This window comes from Notolepis coatsorum, assembly GCF_963971535.1.
Source record: "Notolepis coatsorum genome assembly, chromosome: 5".
In the NCBI taxonomy this organism is placed as follows: Eukaryota; Metazoa; Chordata; class Actinopteri; order Aulopiformes; family Paralepididae; genus Notolepis; species Notolepis coatsorum.
The window spans coordinates 128,501,449-128,518,993 of record NC_140169.1 but is presented as its reverse complement, the minus strand read 5'-3'; the positions used below and the strand labels follow the sequence as shown (position 1 = coordinate 128,518,993).

At 43.6% G+C, this 17,545-nt stretch overlaps 2 protein-coding genes across 2 annotated transcripts; one reads left to right on the top strand and one right to left on the bottom strand.

Moving 5' to 3' along the window:
* The first annotated feature begins 56 nt into the window (after positions 1–56).
* Positions 57–12,403, top strand: crnkl1 (crooked neck pre-mRNA splicing factor 1). The gene is made up of 12 exons (XM_084315217.1): positions 57–144; positions 859–1,017; positions 1,257–1,433; positions 2,971–3,139; positions 3,245–3,415; positions 3,961–4,152; positions 4,244–4,303; positions 4,399–4,479; positions 8,661–8,900; positions 10,437–10,538; positions 10,645–10,893; positions 11,074–12,403. The coding sequence occupies exons 2-12, from the start codon at positions 932–934 to the stop codon at positions 12,094–12,096; spliced, it is 2,550 nt and encodes an 849-aa protein (XP_084171343.1). The 5' UTR covers positions 57–144; positions 859–931; the 3' UTR covers positions 12,097–12,403.
* Positions 12,404–12,604: 201 nt separating this feature from the next.
* naa20 (N-alpha-acetyltransferase 20, NatB catalytic subunit) lies at positions 12,605–14,890 on the bottom strand. The gene is made up of 6 exons (XM_084315216.1): positions 14,796–14,890; positions 14,535–14,559; positions 14,299–14,389; positions 13,834–13,969; positions 13,199–13,344; positions 12,605–13,013 (listed from the first exon to the last, which is right to left on the bottom strand). The coding sequence occupies exons 1-6, from the start codon at positions 14,846–14,848 to the stop codon at positions 12,928–12,930; spliced, it is 537 nt and encodes a 178-aa protein (XP_084171342.1). The 5' UTR covers positions 14,849–14,890; the 3' UTR covers positions 12,605–12,927.
* Between the last annotated feature and the right edge of the window lie 2,655 nt (positions 14,891–17,545).

The window sequence follows — 17,545 nt, the reverse complement described above, 5'->3', positions numbered from 1 at the left end:
AAATTTGGAGATTTTGTATTCTGTGACATCAAACTGTTTAATCCCTTTGCAGGGATTTGAGGATAACATAAGAAAAAACCGCACTGTCATCAGCAATTGGATAAAGTACGCACAATGGGAAGAAAGCTTGAAGGAAGTCCAGAGGTAAGGCTTGTTTACCTGACGCATGCTTTTGATTTTGTAACAATTGCTACTCTTGGACCTGTGAGAGAACTTGGGTGTTAAATATCCAGATATTTTAATTCAGTCATAAATGGCTTATTGTGGAAATGTCATGAATATTATCTTTTCAGCTTCAGATGTATGATTTGATTTGTTATAACTGTTTTAGTGCACCCTCTCTGAGCACAGCTAACTCTGAGTATGTTGAGGCGGTGTGACCTTCTGTTCATTCAAAGGAGATGTCAAGTTAGTTTCATAATACATGAAGCTTTCAAATGTAAACAAATTCATGAGCCCATTGCGATTGATTGCTATGGGAGATTAACATCGGCTAACTATGCTAGCAGATGATGCATACATTGTCACAGTTGCTGTGGATGTTTTTCTAGCAAACTAGTTTCATTACTTGTTTGTGGGCTAGCCAGCTGATATATTTCTGATATGACTGATAGACTGACTAATGTTCCAATCAGGGTAACCCGTATATATTATGCAATATTTCAAAGGAAGTAGATTGGATATCTGAAATGGCTTGATTTTGTTGATGTCCAGGCCAGGGGGATATACATCAAAGGGCTTTAGTCGTCATTTTCACAACAACAGTTCTAACATTTTGTACCTTCTGTTAAAAAGTAAGATTGAAAAACAAGATGTTTATTGTACTGAATCTTCTAACATTGCCTTCTCATGTTCAAGGGCTCGCTCAATTTACGAGCGTGCACTGGATGTAGATCACCGCAACATTGCTCTGTGGTTGAAGTATGCCGAGATGGAGATGAAAAATCGCCAGGTGAACCATGCCCGCAACATCTGGGACAGAGCCATCACCATTCTGCCACGCGTCAACCAGTTCTGGTATGGATTACATTCTTATTAGTAGCAATGCTAATGGGGTGACGTCCTCCTTGAAGAGTTAATCTAGGAAGATGTGAACCTTTGGCAAAGGTACTGGGAAAGTGGATTGGTTTGATTTTCACTTGGCCCCTAATGTCAGACTTTTGATCTGAAATGACCATGGTTACATGACTGTCACAACACCTTTACCACTGGCAATTGCATCACTGCTTTGAGTTAAAAATGTTTTCCTCCCATAGGTACAAGTACAGTTATATGGAGGAGATGCTGGGGAACGTTGCTGGCTGCAGGCAGGTGTTTGAGCGATGGATGGAATGGGAACCAGAGGAGCAGGCCTGGCATTCTTACATCAACTTTGAGCTGCGCTACAAGGAAGTTGACAAGGGCCGCACTATTTATGAGCGATATATCCTTTTGTTGGTGTTTACACAGAATCGAACATTCGGGAAAATGTATAGTCAATGCAGTGTGTTGAAATGTAAAACTTTATCGAGACCTTCTCTCACACACTCGCACATAGGCCGTTAACACTGGCAGGGCTCTATGCCGGTTCTGGTTCTCGAACCTAATTTTGAACCGGCCGGCACGTTCAGGACGAAAATAACTTTGTTCAAAACCTGAAAAGTTGGTTCTCAGCTGGAACCAAAAAAACGTTTGGCAGCGACTGACGACAATGTCCAAGTTAATGGGGGAAACATTTATTTGCAGTGGTCTGCCGAGGAAACAAAATATATATATATTTTTTTGCGCATCAACAGAGTTCTAGGAAAAGCTACACAGTAGTACTAGAAAGAGCAAGCTGTATGCTGAAGAGATTGATTGATTGATTGATTTTATTTATGGATCCAAAGACGCAACAAATCCAAGGGATGACATGCAAAAGTGACAACACTTATTTCCAGCATGGTCCCTGATGTTCTGACCAAAGGACGTATACAAATAACATATAAAACAACACATAAAGCAAAAGTCCAATACAACAAATCCACATTCTACATATCTAAAAACAAGTCAATATCATCCTGACCAAATACCATAAAATAGCACATTTCATTATACCATCATTAAAACAACAATACAAGTATGACCTGACAGCTATCCGGCCACTTTATCCCAGAGATATGAGCGAACCTGACCTTTAAATATTCCTCTAGAACCTGACAGTTTTATCCTAAGAGGAAGGCTGTTCCACATTGAGATACCGGTGTAGAAAAATTAGCTCAGAGTCTGAGCCATCTTTTACTTGACCCACGGCACCTTAGAGTGAACACTGGCCCTGGTATCGTGTCCATGCTGCGTATGGACCATATTGATCTGATACTTCAGATTGCTTGGGGCTGTAACATTTACTATGTTGAACATGTGGTCAGTTTCACCTGTTCAACCCTTCAAGGTGCACTGGTAGCAGTCCCACCTTTATGAGATGGCCAAGACTGGGTTCACTAGAATGTCAGACCAAATAATTCATAAACTCAAAAAACTGTAGGACTACCGATACGCCTTGTGCATTGGGCAACGCCCTCCGTTAATGACTTCGGTTCTGCTTAAACTGGTGAACGTGGGCTGGTTGGCCAGAAAGCACCAAGGTTCTCAGACTCCAGAACGGAGCCAGAGCCAGAATTGTGGTAACAGTGGAAGAGAAAGGGACAGACAGAAAGCAGAGAAGAATCACTGAAAAAGACTTGAAAATCAAATCGAATAGTGACCTCAAAATCTAAATTAGTTTAGAATCTGGAAATTGTTAGACCCCTGTTAAATAAAGATAGGATGTAGCGCCTGTAAGGAATTGTACGTTTTTATACAGCCAAAGAAATTCTTATCCGGAATATTCAGAATTAATTGCATGTTGATTTTGAAAGAGGTCATACATTTCATGGCAGTATGTCTAATGTAATGTGTACAATCTGCATTTGGTGTTTCTAAACTCCTTAACTCCGTTGCACTCGTGCTTGTCCATCCCGATGTGAAGAACTGGATCAAGTACGCTCGTTTCGAAGAGAAACACGGTTACGTTGCACACGGCAGAAAGGTCTTTGAAAGGGCGGTGGAGTTCTTCGGTGAGGAATATGTGGACGAGAGCCTCTTTGTGTCCTTCGCCAGGTTCGAGGAAAAGCAGAAAGAGGTTTGCAACACATTGAACATTGTGAGCATTGTTTCTTTCCCGATCGGGGTAACCAGAATCTGTCGACTGAATGTTCCGTCTACAAAATATTTCTCTTTTTTTTAGTTTGAGCGTGTCCGAGTCATCTACAAATACGCTCTGGACAGGATCCCCAAGCAGCAGGCGCAGGAGCTATTCAAGAACTACACCGTGTTCGAGAAGAGGTTCGGAGACAGGAGAGGGATAGAGGACGTCATCGTCAGCAAGAGACGATTTCAGTACGAAGAGGAAGTCAAGGTAAATTACCTGTCTTAAGCCCCACCCTCTTTTCTCAATCCTCCAGTCGCAACTGTTGCTTCCCTCGGACAAACTATTTGTCAGAGCAAAGCAACAGTTATGATTGGATGATTGATGAAAAGAGGGCTGGGCTTGAGATGGGTAAATAATACACTGAACCGGTTCCTCATTATCATTGGAAGAATAGAGGCCTTGCAGGGAATGTTTGTCTTCCAACATTGCTGCCTGTAACATAGCAACCATTGTTTAAACTTTAGACAACGGTTGGTATGTGCAAAACAACGATTGTGTGTTGATATGAGAAATATATAAAACAAAAACATATGACTGGATCTTAACAAGTCACAGTAGAACAGAAATATGCTTTTCCACTGTTTTACCTACTGTACCACTGAACAGAAATTAGTCCTTTTCTTTTGAAAGTGGTTACCAAGGTTACAGGCAGCCATACTGGAAGAAGGATAACTTACACAAACATTCCGTGCACGGCCACTCTATATCTGTTAACATTACGGACCTTGAACCTTTCTCTCCTCCTCGACCAGGCGAGTCCACACAACTATGACGCCTGGTTTGATTACCTACGCCTTGTGGAGAGCGACGCCGACCCAGACACGGTGAGAGAGGTGTACGAGAGAGCCATCGCTAACATGCCGCCCATACAGGAGAAGAGGCACTGGAGGCGCTACATCTATCTGTGGATAAACTATGCGCTGTACGAAGAGCTCGAAGTCGAGGTAGGTTCTACTCCGTTTTGGACATAAAATGTTAAGATTTATAGTAAGTATGTGCAACATACATGACATTGGACTCTCTCGTCATGGCCAGGATCCTGAGAAAACGAGGCAGGTGTATCGGGCGTGCCTCGCCCTCATCCCTCACAAAAAGGTACTTATGAGCAAAGGGACCCCTTTTCCTCAAAGCAAAATTCAGGATTTGTCACTTTGAAGTCATTACTGAATGTTCTTCATCATTCCCCTCAGTTCACATTTGCCAAGATGTGGCTCCTCTATGCCCAGTTTGAGATCCGACAGAAAAACCTCCAGGGAGCAAGAAGAGGCCTGGTAAGATATTTTACACTGTGCTACATTGTGTCAGAGCAAAGGAAATAAGCGCAGGTAAACTTCCAAGTTGTCTGAAACCACATCGAACCCCTCCATAACCTCGGTTGCACAGAGATTTAGGCAAATTATTATTATATATATATATTAGGCAGCTTGATCTGAATCCAAGTAATGGCTAAGTTGGTAGTGATATACCGATTAATCGGCCGGCATTTGCTATTTTAGATAATCTGCAGATAATCGACATTGACCAATTCCTGAGCCTATTCTTTGTCTGTGCTTCAATACACCAAGCTAACTTGGCACAGTGTTTAATGAGAGAGATAGTAGCTTCAATACACCAAGCTAACTTGGCACAGTGTTTAATGAGAGAGATAGTAGCTTCAATACACCAAGCTAACTTGGCACAGTGTTTAATGATTGATAGTAGCTTCAATTAGTGATGGCGAGATGAAGCTTCATGAAGCATTGAGGCTTTCCATCCAATTGTGCCACACATGTTTTGAAGCTTCATGGTGTTTCATTTGCTCTACTGTGCCATCAAGTGGACAATAAATGTAGAACAGGCAGCGTGATTATAATAATACCATGGCTTTGGTGTCTGAAGCTTTGATGTGTTGATGTGATGATGATGCCAATAAACAAATAATATTGTGTCTGTTTTTCTAACAATGATGGCAGGGACAGAGGAGAAAGTGCTTGTGTTACTACAACATTTTATTTAATATAGTGTGTTTTTCTGACGGCATGATAGCAGGGACAGAGGAGAAAGTGCAAACTTCATTCATTTTTATTCAGAAAAAGCAACTCAAAATCGACATGCCATCCTGCATTTGGATCATACAGATGTGATCAGATTAGGCACAGCAAGTTAGACATTACAGCAAGTTTATATGTAACGGAGCTGATATGGTCACCTTTTTGCGTTGTGTTTAACTTCGATGCCCCGAGGGAGTTTAGAACCCGGGTCTGCCGCGACACAGGCGACAGCACAGACCGCTATACCAAGCGGTGAATTCACACTTAATGACGTGTACGTGTGTCTTTTTAAGTGGAGTGAGTTTAACTCGCAGTACCGCTACTCGCCAGTCCCTTCACAACGCTTGAAGTCCATTGTGACTGACAGTGCCATCTGTTACATACAGGGGTGGACCTAGCACATTTGGCGCCCTAGGCGAGGTTCACCACTGCGCCCCCCCCCCCTTAAAAAAATCAAAACATCGCCACGCTACCAACCGGTTAACCCTTTTCACTGCGACAATACACAGAAGGTTAACCATTTCACGACCGTCAGTTGTGTGATAGTAAAGGGTTAACCCTACATCGTGTGGTAGTGAAAGGGTTAACAGTTATACAGTAAAGTACTGCACCTTTATTTTTTACAAGCAAGAACAAGAGCTAAGAATAAATGTAAAGTGCACACTAAAGAATTAAAACAAATAAACTTAGCTAACACACACTAATAACAATAATAACAAAACAATAAAATAACGTGCAAATTTGCTTTAAAAGAAAATGATGTAGGCGGTCAGGTGGCGTAGCGGAGATTGCACTCGTCACCAACGCAGGAGATGCTGGGTTCGAGCCCAGCTCTCGCCGTTGCTACCAGCTTGGCTGGTCGTTCATACTAATACAATTGGCAGTATTAGGGGGTGGGAAGCTGGTGGGTGGGAAGCTGGTGGGTGGGAATCTGGCGTTGTGGACAGCAGCTCAGGTCTCGGCGCTTGCTCAGCGAGGGCAGGAGTTGGTGGAGATAGCGTGCCCTCCCACGCGTTACACTTCACCAATGAGAGTCCTCGCTGCCAAGTGAAAAGACGTCACTGGCAGTCGCTGCACGCATCGGAGGGAGCGTGCGGTCTGCTTCGGGACGCCCTTGTACCGACTCGTAGGAGAACATGCATACAGCAGCCAGGTAGGGGAGGGGTGAATTGGCACGGCCACTAAATTGGATGGGGAGAAAAACAGAAAATCGGAGAAAGAGAAATTTAAAAAAAATGTATTGTAAAATGTTACACATATATTATCAAAATATAATATGCTAAATAAACAAACGCATAAATAAAAATTACAAATTCACTTTGTCTAAAGAATGATTTACATTCCACTCCCTATCATCACACTTCAAGGTTAGCCTGTAGCTCCTACTGGTTTCCATTTACAGTGCAATCCTTCTGGCCTTCGTCGCTGCAAAGTCATCAATCACATCAAATTTTCCAACTCCTGAGCCAACTCCTTCCCATCCAAATCAGATTGCCCTCCATGGTTTAAGGTGTGTACAAGTGCCTCTGCTTGCTTCATCAGCTCTTGGTGTGGCAGGTCTTGGAAGTTGTACAAAATTGCATACCTTTCACCTTGGCACGTTTCTCATCTTCTTCTTTTCTTCTCTTTTTATACTGGATGGCCGGATGGCTTTTGCCTCTTCATAGTTCTCTAAAGTTAGTCTTTCTTTCCTCAACGCTCAATTCTATAAACACTTGACCGATACCCATCAATGCACAGCGCTCTAGCATGTTCTGACTGAACACCTAAAGCTGAGGCTCAGACCGACCGACCGTTTTAGATTTTTGGCTCATTTCCCCTTATGTTAGAATTTTTTGTATGTAAAAATAATGGTTGCCTATATAGAGGGGGGCGCCAAAACTGCGCAGAGCAAAAAAAATTTCTTTTTATTTTGTGCGCTCTAGGCAACCGCCTATATCGCCTGTAGGAAGCTCCGCCCCTGATATACGTTAGGATTATTAGGATACACATTTATTTGTCTTTCCCAGTACTCCACGGGATTCTCCAACGCAAAGAAACTCGTAATGAATTCCTATGTCGACACAAATGTGAAGGGATAGGAAATGTCCATTGTGTTGCGCACCAACCCCGAAGCCATTTCCTGAATCAGTGGCCGCGGAGCGAGGCTTCGGACGTCATTACATACGTCACCTGATACACGCCTCGATACACGCTCCACTTAAATGTGCCTGGATTACTCGACACAAGCATCGATGCCTCGCTTCAAACGTCACATCACTAGCTTCAATACACCAAGCTAACTTGGCACAGTGTTTAATGAGAGATAGTAGCTTCAATACACCAAGCTAACTTGGCACAGTGTTTAATGAGAGATAGTAGCTTCAACACACCAAGCTAACTTGGCACAGTGTTTAATGAGAGATAGTAGCTTCAATACACCAAGCTAACTTGGCACAGTGTTTAATGAGAGATGGTAGCTTCAACACACCAAGCTAACTTGGCACAGTGTGAGATAGTAGCTTCAACACACCAAGCTAACTTGGCACAGTGTTTAATGAGAGATAGTAGCTTCAACACACCAAGCTAACTTGGCACAGTGTTTAATGAGAGATAGTAGCTTCAATACACCAAGCTAACTTGGCACAGTGTTTAATGAGAGATAGTAGCTTCAATACACCAAGCTAACTTGGCACAGTGTGAGATAGTAGCTTCAACACACCAAGCTAACTTGGCACAGTGTTTAATGAGAGATAGTAGCTTCAACACACCAAGCTAACTTGGCACAGTGTGAGATAGTAGCTTCAACACACCAAGCTAACTTGGCACAGTGTTTAATGAGATAGTAGCTTCAATACACCAAGCTAACTTGGCACAGTGTTTAATGAGAAATAGCAGCTTCAATACACCAAGATAAATTGGCACAGTGTTTAATGAGATAGTAGCTTCAATACCAAGCTAACTTGGCACAGTGTTTAATGAGAGATAGTAGCTTCAATACACCAAGCTAAATTGGCACAGTGTTTAATGAGATAGTAGCTTCAATACACCAAGCTAACTTGGCACAGTGTTTAATGAAAGATAGTAGCTTCAATACACCAAGCTAACTTGGCACAGTGTTTAATGAGAAATAGTAGCTTCAATACAACAAGCTAACTTGTTATATATCGGCCGCCCTGCTCTCTAAATATCAGTATCAGCCATTGAAAACCCCATATCGGTCGACCACTATTAAATGGTGCTACTGACAGGATATACATTTTGACCAGGTAATTTGGCCGAACATTATTTGCTTTCATTTGAGTTGATATGGAAGAGGTTAAGATGGTTGGCTCATATAATTGTAATCACTTGATGATTTGATTATTGCAGCAGCCCTAGTCCCACTATCTTTTGCTTTTCCTAAGATATGTTCTCCTCATTGTGAACCTTGTGCTCTGCAGGGCACCGCCATAGGTAAAAGTCCCAAGAACAAGCTGTTCAAGGGCTACATTGAGCTCGAGCTGCAATTGCGTGAATTCGACAGATGCAGGAAACTGTACGAGAAGTACCTGCAGTTTGGCCCAGAGAATTGCACCACGTGGATCAAATTCGCAGAGCTGGAGACCATCCTCGGAGACACAGAAAGAGCTCGCGCCATCTTTGAGCTTGCCATCGGACAGCCACGCCTCGACATGCCGGAGGTAACACTGGCATTTGTTCAGAACCAACAGATTTACTAGTCGAACCAAAGTTGGAGTATTATTGCATTACTCATCTTAACCCTTTCACTGCCACACTACAGAAGGTTAACCCTTTACTATCACACTACCAATGGTTAAGTTTAACCTGCTGTTGTGTGGCAGTGAAATGGTTAACCTTCTGTGTATTGTCGCAGTGAAAGGGTTAAAGGAAAACTCCAACATTTTGGGAAATTAGCTTATTTAACATCTTCCCTGGAGTTAGACAAGAAGATGCATACCTTTTTTGTCTCTGTGCATGCATTAGGCTTAGGGAACAGTCGCTCCGTTAGCATAGCTTAGCTTCATCACTGGAAGTGAGTAGGGGCCGGAGCCTGGCGTTCCAACAGTGTATAGTTTGATTGATTGATTGAAAAGTTTATTAACAGATTGCAGAATACACTCCAAATACAACTCCAAAACGTTCATGTAAACATGTTGTGACCTGTGTATTCACCACGTGGAGAAATAAAAAATTGAATTAGACAATTACGTTTTATAAGCAAATATACTTGCCCAACCACTACTGTATGAGCGCAGCCAGTGATTTCAACGTGACGGCGTGTTTGTTTACATTCTCATTCATTCAAAAGATCCGAACCGATTGAAGTTTATAGATACCATGACTTGAAATCCTCTTACCTTGACGATTAAAAGCCTCCCCAATTTAGAAAACAGTAATCCAATGGCTGGTATTGATAATATACTACTAACGCTCGGAGCTAACCAGCAACCGGACACTCAAGCAGATAACGAGAGCAATGACTTCCTTTCTGGGGGGTTTCAAAATAAAAGAGCGACGTCTATAGCAGCGGAAAATGTTTATTTTGTACATTATCTAACATTAACACGAACCTAAACTAACTTAGGTATCTATAAACTTCAATCGGTTCGGATCTTTTGAATGAATGAGAATGTAAACAAACACGCCGTCACGTTGAAATCACTGGCTGCGCTCATACAGTAGTGGTTGGGCAAGTATATTTGCTTATAAAACGTAATTGTCTAATTCAATTATTTTTTATTTCTCCACGTGGTGAATACACAGGTCACAACATGTTTACATGAACGTTTTGGAGTTGTATTTGGAGTGTATTCTGCAATCTGTTAATACACTTTTCAATCAATCAATCAAACTATACACTGTGTGGGAACGCCAGGCTCCGGCCCCTACTCACTTCCAGTGATGAAGCTAAGCTATGCTAACGGAGCGACTGTTCCCTAAGCCTAATGCATGCACAGAGACAAAAAAGGTATGCATCTTCTTGTCTAACTCCAGGGAAGATGTTAAATAAGCTAATTTCCCAAAATGTTGGAGTTTTCCTTTAACCGTTTGGTAGTGCAGCAGTGAAAGGGTTAAGGCACGATTATCAGTACACATTATACAACGGTTTAAAAACATACACACAACACACATGTCATGGATAACATACTTGTCAATGTGTTGACAAAGGCTTCCTTAGAGGTCACAGACTTAATTGCTCAGTGTTACCCTCTCAGGTGCTGTGGAAGTCCTACATCGACTTTGAAATTGAACAGGAGGAATATGACCACACCAGAGACCTTTACAAAAGGCTGCTGCAACGCACTCAGCACGTCAAGGTGAGAACGAAAGGGGCAAATGGATTTGTTTCACAGTGGTTTCATGGCGATCCACTAAACACTAGCTGACCACCACGTCGTGTCCGTCCCTCTTGGCCTCCCGCAGGTATGGATCAGCTACGGTCAGTTTGAGCTGTCCATCGACACCCCCGACCGGATGCAGAGGAGCAGGCAGATCTACGAGGAGGCCAACAAGAGTCTGCTCAGCTGCGAGGAGAAGGAGGAGCGCCTGATGCTGCTGGAGTCGTGGAGGGACTTTGAGAGGGACTTCGGCTCGGAGAGCTGCAGGGAGCGGGTGAGGGATCTCCAGCCTGAGAAGGTGAAGAAGAGGAGGAAGCTCACCGCTGAGGACGGGGTAAGCGCTGGGATTGGATGATGTGGGGCTCTAACGGTGCAGATGTAGCCACGTATAGATGGTCACATCACCTTCCTGTGGCAGAGTCTCTGTGGCCACATTCATAATCTTATCCGCGGTGAGCTGGATTTAATCTCAAAATATGTGTCAATCTCACACTAATGGCCAATTTTTTTTCAGTCCGACGCCGGATGGGAGGAGTACTACGATTACATCTTCCCAGAGGATGCAGCCAACCAGCCCAACCTCAAGCTGCTCGCCATGGCCAAGATGTGGAAGAGGAAACAGCAAGTGGAGGAGGAGGAAGAGGAGGAAGAGGAGGGGGGGGAGGAGGAGGAGGAGGTGGTTAAAGACAAAGAAACGGTCATGGAGGAGGAGGACACAGTGACATCAGCGTCACCTTCCGAGAAACCCACAGGAAGTGACCCTGTTCCTGAAGAGCCACCGAAGAACAATCACGATGACAAGGATAATGACAAGGATGATAAGGATGATGACAAGGATGATAAGAAGGATGATAAGGATGATAAGAAGGATGATGACAAGGATGATAAGAAGGATGATAAGAAGGATGATAAGGATGATGATAAGAAGGATGATAAGAAGGATGATGACAAGGATGATGCCAGCAGTAGCAGCAGTAGTAGCAGCGGTAGCAGCAGCACCAGTACTGACAGCAGCGGGAGCGACAGTGAGGACGATACTGCTAAGAAACCGCCCAAGAAGAGTAGTGGCCGCGAGAAAGACCGCATCGTGAAAAGTAGTGACCATGAGAAAGACTGCATTGTGAAGAGTAGTGACCGTGAGAAAGGCTGCATCGTGAAGAGTAGTGACCATGAGGAGAAAGACCGCATCGTGAAGAGTAGTGACCGTGAGAGAGACCGATTTGTGAGGAGTGGTGACCGTGATGAGAAAGACCGCTTTGTGAGGAGTGGTGACCGTGATGAGAGAGACCGCTTTGTGAGGAGTGGTGACCGTGAGGAGAGAGACCGCTTTGTGAGGAGTGGTGCCCGTGAGGAGAGAGACCGCTTTGTGAGGAGTGGTGACCGTGAGGAGAGAGACCGCTTTGTGAGGAGTGGTGACCGTGAGGAGAAAGACCGCTTTGTGAGGAGTGGTGACCGTGAGGAGAAAGACCGCTTTGTGAGGAGTGGTGACCGTGAGAAAGACCGCTTTGTGAAGAATGGTGACCATGAGAAAGATTAACTACGCTTCATAAAGAGTAGTGATGAGAACGATTAACTACGCTTCATAAAGAGTAGTGATGAGGAGAAATATTAACTACGCTTCATAAAGAGTAGTGATGAGAACAATTAACTGTTTCATAAATAGTGATGAGAAAGATTAACTACGCTAGTGATGAGAGCGATTAACTACGCTTCATAAAGAGTAGTGATGAGAAATATTAACTGCTTCATAAAGAGTAGTGATGAGGAGAGATTAACTCTGCTTCATAAAGAGTAGTGCTGAGGAGAAAGATGAACTCTGCTTCATAAAGAGTAGTGACGAGGAGAAAGATGAACTCTGCTTCATAAATAGTGATGAGGAGAAAGATTAACTACGCTTCATAAAGAGTAGTGACTAGGAGAAAGATGAACTCTGCTTCATGTCTTGGGAACAGGGACAACTGGGTGGGCTTCATGGATTACACTTATTACTTTTTTTTTTTTTTTTTTTTACAAGAAACGATATTTTGTTCATGGGCAGTCTTTATTCCATGTCTTCGTATGCCATTGTAAATACATCACTTGAACAGATATTATTGTGTGTATCGTGATTTGTTGAATTGAAATATACAATAAATGATTGCCTTGTGTATTTGTACTGAATAAATTCACATTATAAAAAATACAGCAAAAGAGTGGCTCTCTGACAAGTTGGCATTGAAGTAAGATCCTCCTTTTTGTAAAGGTTACATCTAGTCTATTAGATCCTTTGTGATATGTACAATATACTATCCTTAAAAAAAGAAACCTTTGTACGGTAATTACATATTTCACATTTTGTTTGAAAGAATCAGAGAGCCACAAGCTAGTGTTATTCTATGTCCTCTGGTCTGACTGGGTGTGGCAGAGGAATGATGGATTTCTTCTCCGTGTCTCTGGACAAAGCCTTCCTCATATCTGAAAAGAAAAGATTTAATAGTGAATCAAAGTCAATGCAGCCAATCATAAAAAAAAATGGCACTTATGTTGACAATTGACCAAACCCTGATCCTCCAATGACAACTGTTGCTTCCCTCAGACAAACGTATTTGTCAGAGGGAAGCAACAGCTGTGATTGGAGGATCAAGTGGAGCCCAGCTTACCATAGGCGTCCTCGTCAGGTTCTCCGTTGCTAGCGGAGTAGTACTCTATCACAGTCCTGTAGACGCTGTAGCCCAACTGTTTGTACATGTTCACCGCCACTTGGTTGGAGACGCGTACAAAGAGATCGACGAAGAACCCGCCTTTCCTAAATGACAAATTAAACAATAGAAAAACACAATTAAATGTCAAATTATGATTAGGTACAGGATGCTTTTTCTCTGCTGTGTAATGCAGTGTTTGTGCTGTAGGTTTGGGGATCTTTATAAATATTAGCAATTGATGATTAGATTCTAGATTGCTATTAGCCGTGTTGCCAAGCTTGTTGACTAGATTTTACATTTATTATATAAGATAGAATCTTGATCCCCTACCCCTATTGTGCTGTAAGATGTATGTTTTGTATTGCACTAATGTGGATGTTTTATGAATATCTCAAGACCACACTAACTAGCATGGGGAGTGAGGAGGAGATTATGTCCCAGATGTAACTAACCCACCATATCATGATCAAAGTGTTGACAACACTAGGGCTGCTCAATTATGGCCAAAATCATAATCACGATTGTTTTGATTGATATTTTAAACACTCATTGATTTGAGAACATCATATGATGACTGAATTCGTTTTACACACCTTTCTGAGATCTCCTCCAACATCTCCATGAGCTTCGCTGCCAGGCCGAGCCGTCTGAACTCCGGGGCCACTGAGAGAGCTGTGACGTGCCCATGCCACTCTTCTCTTGCCACAGACCCCTCTGCCTTTCCCATGACTAAAGAAGAAATTGATTGAAAACTTTATTAACAGATTGCAGAATGGGTACAGTACAGTTCAGCTCAATACATACAATTGTTAAGGGGATGCAGACCAGAGAAAGAATTTCGTCTAGTTTACATCAGGGTCCCCCATTTTCAATTCATAACATATGACATCGCATGTTACATGTAAATACAGGTAATGAAACAGTGCTGTCAAAATAACAGACAGACTAGAACTTGGGACAATTTACAGAAAACGCCACGTAAAAACAAAGATCAGTGTGACTTTTTAGTGACATTATTGCCTACAATCCTCCAGTGTCGCAAATGGACAGATACTTACTGTAACCCATCAATTCACCACCAGGAGCCTCAGCTACTATGAAGTACTCAGGCCAGTGGGCTAGATACTGTAAGTAAAATGGTATTCCATACTGTAACCTATGGGTTAAGGAAATGTTTCACAAGATTTACAAAATTGACATGATTCCATGTCTAGGCAGATGGATAGAGATTAGAGAGATAGATTGGCTATGTATAGTTAGCTAACGTTATATATGGATTGGCAAGGAAGGATACAGTTTCTGTCAGGGGATCCAGGTTGCTGTTGGGAGAGAGAGGGGGAGATGTTAGCCGTGGCCTGCACACAATTGAATTCTTCACAAAACCCATGTGTGCCCACTGGCTAGCCAGTTAGCTGGTTAATGTTAGATGACACAACCGCTGCAGACAGAGCTATTAGCTCTGGCTGCAGCTAAAACCCGTCCAGAGTGTCGTTATATAGAAGCACGCTTAAATGACAACAGATTGTACCTAAAGGTAATTTAGACAAGGACTCACATGTTGTTGAATTTAAACAAATCATCGCAAGTAAACGCTCGTAATGTTGTCATCTTCGCCTGATGCACACGCAGTGACCTTTCAACCACACACCACTGTCAACACAAATATTTAGTCAGATGATTAATGAAACTGGCGCCCTCTAACGCCGAGGAGGGGAATTTCCTACTTAAGCGGCTAAATAACTGCCATCTGCTGTTGGATAAGATGTGGTGCATCCAGCAGAGAAACCGTTGACGCTGTACGTTTGCATTTTTAACCCCCATCACCTGGTGGACGCCCCGTCTCAAGTCAAGACAAAAGTTCTCAGGAATTTTAAAGACCCAATCCGTGGTCCAAATGTAAATAAATGGGTAGGTAGCCCCACCACAAAAACAATGATCTTGATACAATGACTACACTTGACTAGAGACCACAGGTATTCTAATGTTAAATGTGCATTTCAAAATGTTCTATGTTGTATTTACTGACTGTAAAAGGTTTGTTTACATCGGCAATGTTTGTAAAAAACTATTCAAGGACGTAATAACATTGATAGCAGTCATCAGCTTGTGACTGCAACTTGTTCCTGTTCGCTGACGACTCAGCCCTGCTGGTCTCTGACAAGAACAAATTACAGGTTGAAAAAACCCTGAGCTCAGAACTCGGCAGAATCCAATAGCCTCCAGCTGCAACCGCGGAGCGAGCCCCACACTAGTAGACGCCGTGGCAGCCACAGAGAGCGGAAGTTTCTCTTAAGGGTTAGGTAACGGGAGCACGCGTTAGCGTGCGTGCAACCAGTTTTGATATCAGCAACGCAACACACTGGTTAGGTTTAGGCCCTCATCAGGCTGAGAGGTTAAAGGGGAACTCCACTTTTTTTGGAAATTAGCTTATTTAACATCTTCCCTGGAGTTAGACAAGAAGATGCATACCTTTTTTGTCTCTGTGCGTGCATTTTAGCTTTGGGAATAATCAGAGTCCGGTAAACAACGTGGTGGAGGTATTGCCTTCATGTTTAACAAAAATTGGAGTGATCCAACGAATGTGAAGGAATTATCCAACTACTGCTCCCCAGAACTGGAATATATAACCATCAAGTGTCGTCCTTTCTTCCTCCCGAGGGAGTTAACGGCGATCGTCCTGGTCGGAGTGTATATTCCACCGCAAGCCAACAACAACGCCGCGCTCTCCAGACTTCACGACGAGGTAAATAATATACAAGCGACGAACGTTAACGCCGCCATTTTAGTACTGGGAGATTTCAATAGCGCCAATCTGAGAAAGGTATTGCCTGATTTCTACCAGCATGTGACTTGCAACACCAGAGGCGGTAACATCCTAGATCACTGTTACACGCAATTTAAAGGTGGCTACAAGGCTCATTCTGATAGTGGCTTTGGCAAGTCAGATCACGCATCCATTTTCCTTACACCAAAGTACAGACAAAGAATTAAAAGTACTCCCGTAGTCTCGCGAGAGGTGCAGAAATGGGATGTGACGTCAGAGGATACGATCCGGTCAGTGTTCCACAACACAGACTGGATTATATTCCGCGACACAGATAACATTAATGCCTACACGGAGACAGTGCTGGACTATGTCTGTACTAGGGTGAAAGAAACAATCCCCACTACCAAAATGAAAGTTTACCCAAATCAAAAACCCTGGGTAGACAAATCCGTCCGTGAAGCTCTGAGAGAGCGCACCAAAGCATACAATGACGGCCTAGTGGCAGGCAACATGAATGACCACAAGGTGGCGCAACACAACGTAAGGAGGACAGTGTCAGAGGCCAAACGGCGCTACAGGGATAAAATTGAACTCCAGTTTGAACAAGCTGACTCTAGAGCTATGTGGCAGGGGCTCAAAACGATGACAGACTACAAAGGCGCCTCCCTCAAACTGAACAATGACATCTCCTTAGCAAACGACCTCAATACCTTCTATGCGAGGTTTGATGCTGGTAATAACAACACCAGCTCACAAGCCTCGGCAATGGGGGGGGGGGGGTCGGCTGCTGATGGAGGCGCAGTGTTCAGGGTAACAGAGCATGAGGTGAGGCGGACCTTTAAAAAAGTGAATACCAGGAAGGCAGCAGGTCCGGACGGCATCCCCGGCCGCGTCCTAAAAGTCTGTGCCGACCAACTGGCCCCAGTATTCACTGACATATTTAACCTGTCCTTAGAACAGGCTGTCATCCCCACCTGCCTGAAGAAGTCCACTATTATCCCTGTACCCAAAAAATCCAAGCCTGCTTGCCTCAACGACTACCGCCCTGTAGCTCTCACCTCCATAGCCATGAAGTGCTTTGAGAAGCTAGTAAAGGGCTACATCTGCTCCTCCCTCCCCATCAACATGGACCCCCTGCAATTTGCATACCGCCCCAACAGGTCCACGGAGGACGCCATATCCCATGTGCTGCACACAGCAGCATCACACCTGGACAAGAGGCAGGGGAACTATGTGAGAATGCTATTCATCGACTACAGCTCGGCATTCAATACCATAGTCCCCTCCATACTCATAGCCAAGCTCAGGGACCTGGGCTTGGGCTATGACCTCTGCCAGTGGGTCTTGGACTTCCTGACTGGCAGACCCCAGGTGGTGAGAGCAGGCAACTGCACCTCCTCATCCATCACCCTCAACATAGGGGCCCCCCAGGGCTGTGTTCTGAGTCCCCTCCTCTACTCCCTGTACACACACGACTGTGTGGCTCAGCGGAGTAGCAATACAATCGTCAAATTTGCTGACGACACAGTGGTGGTGGG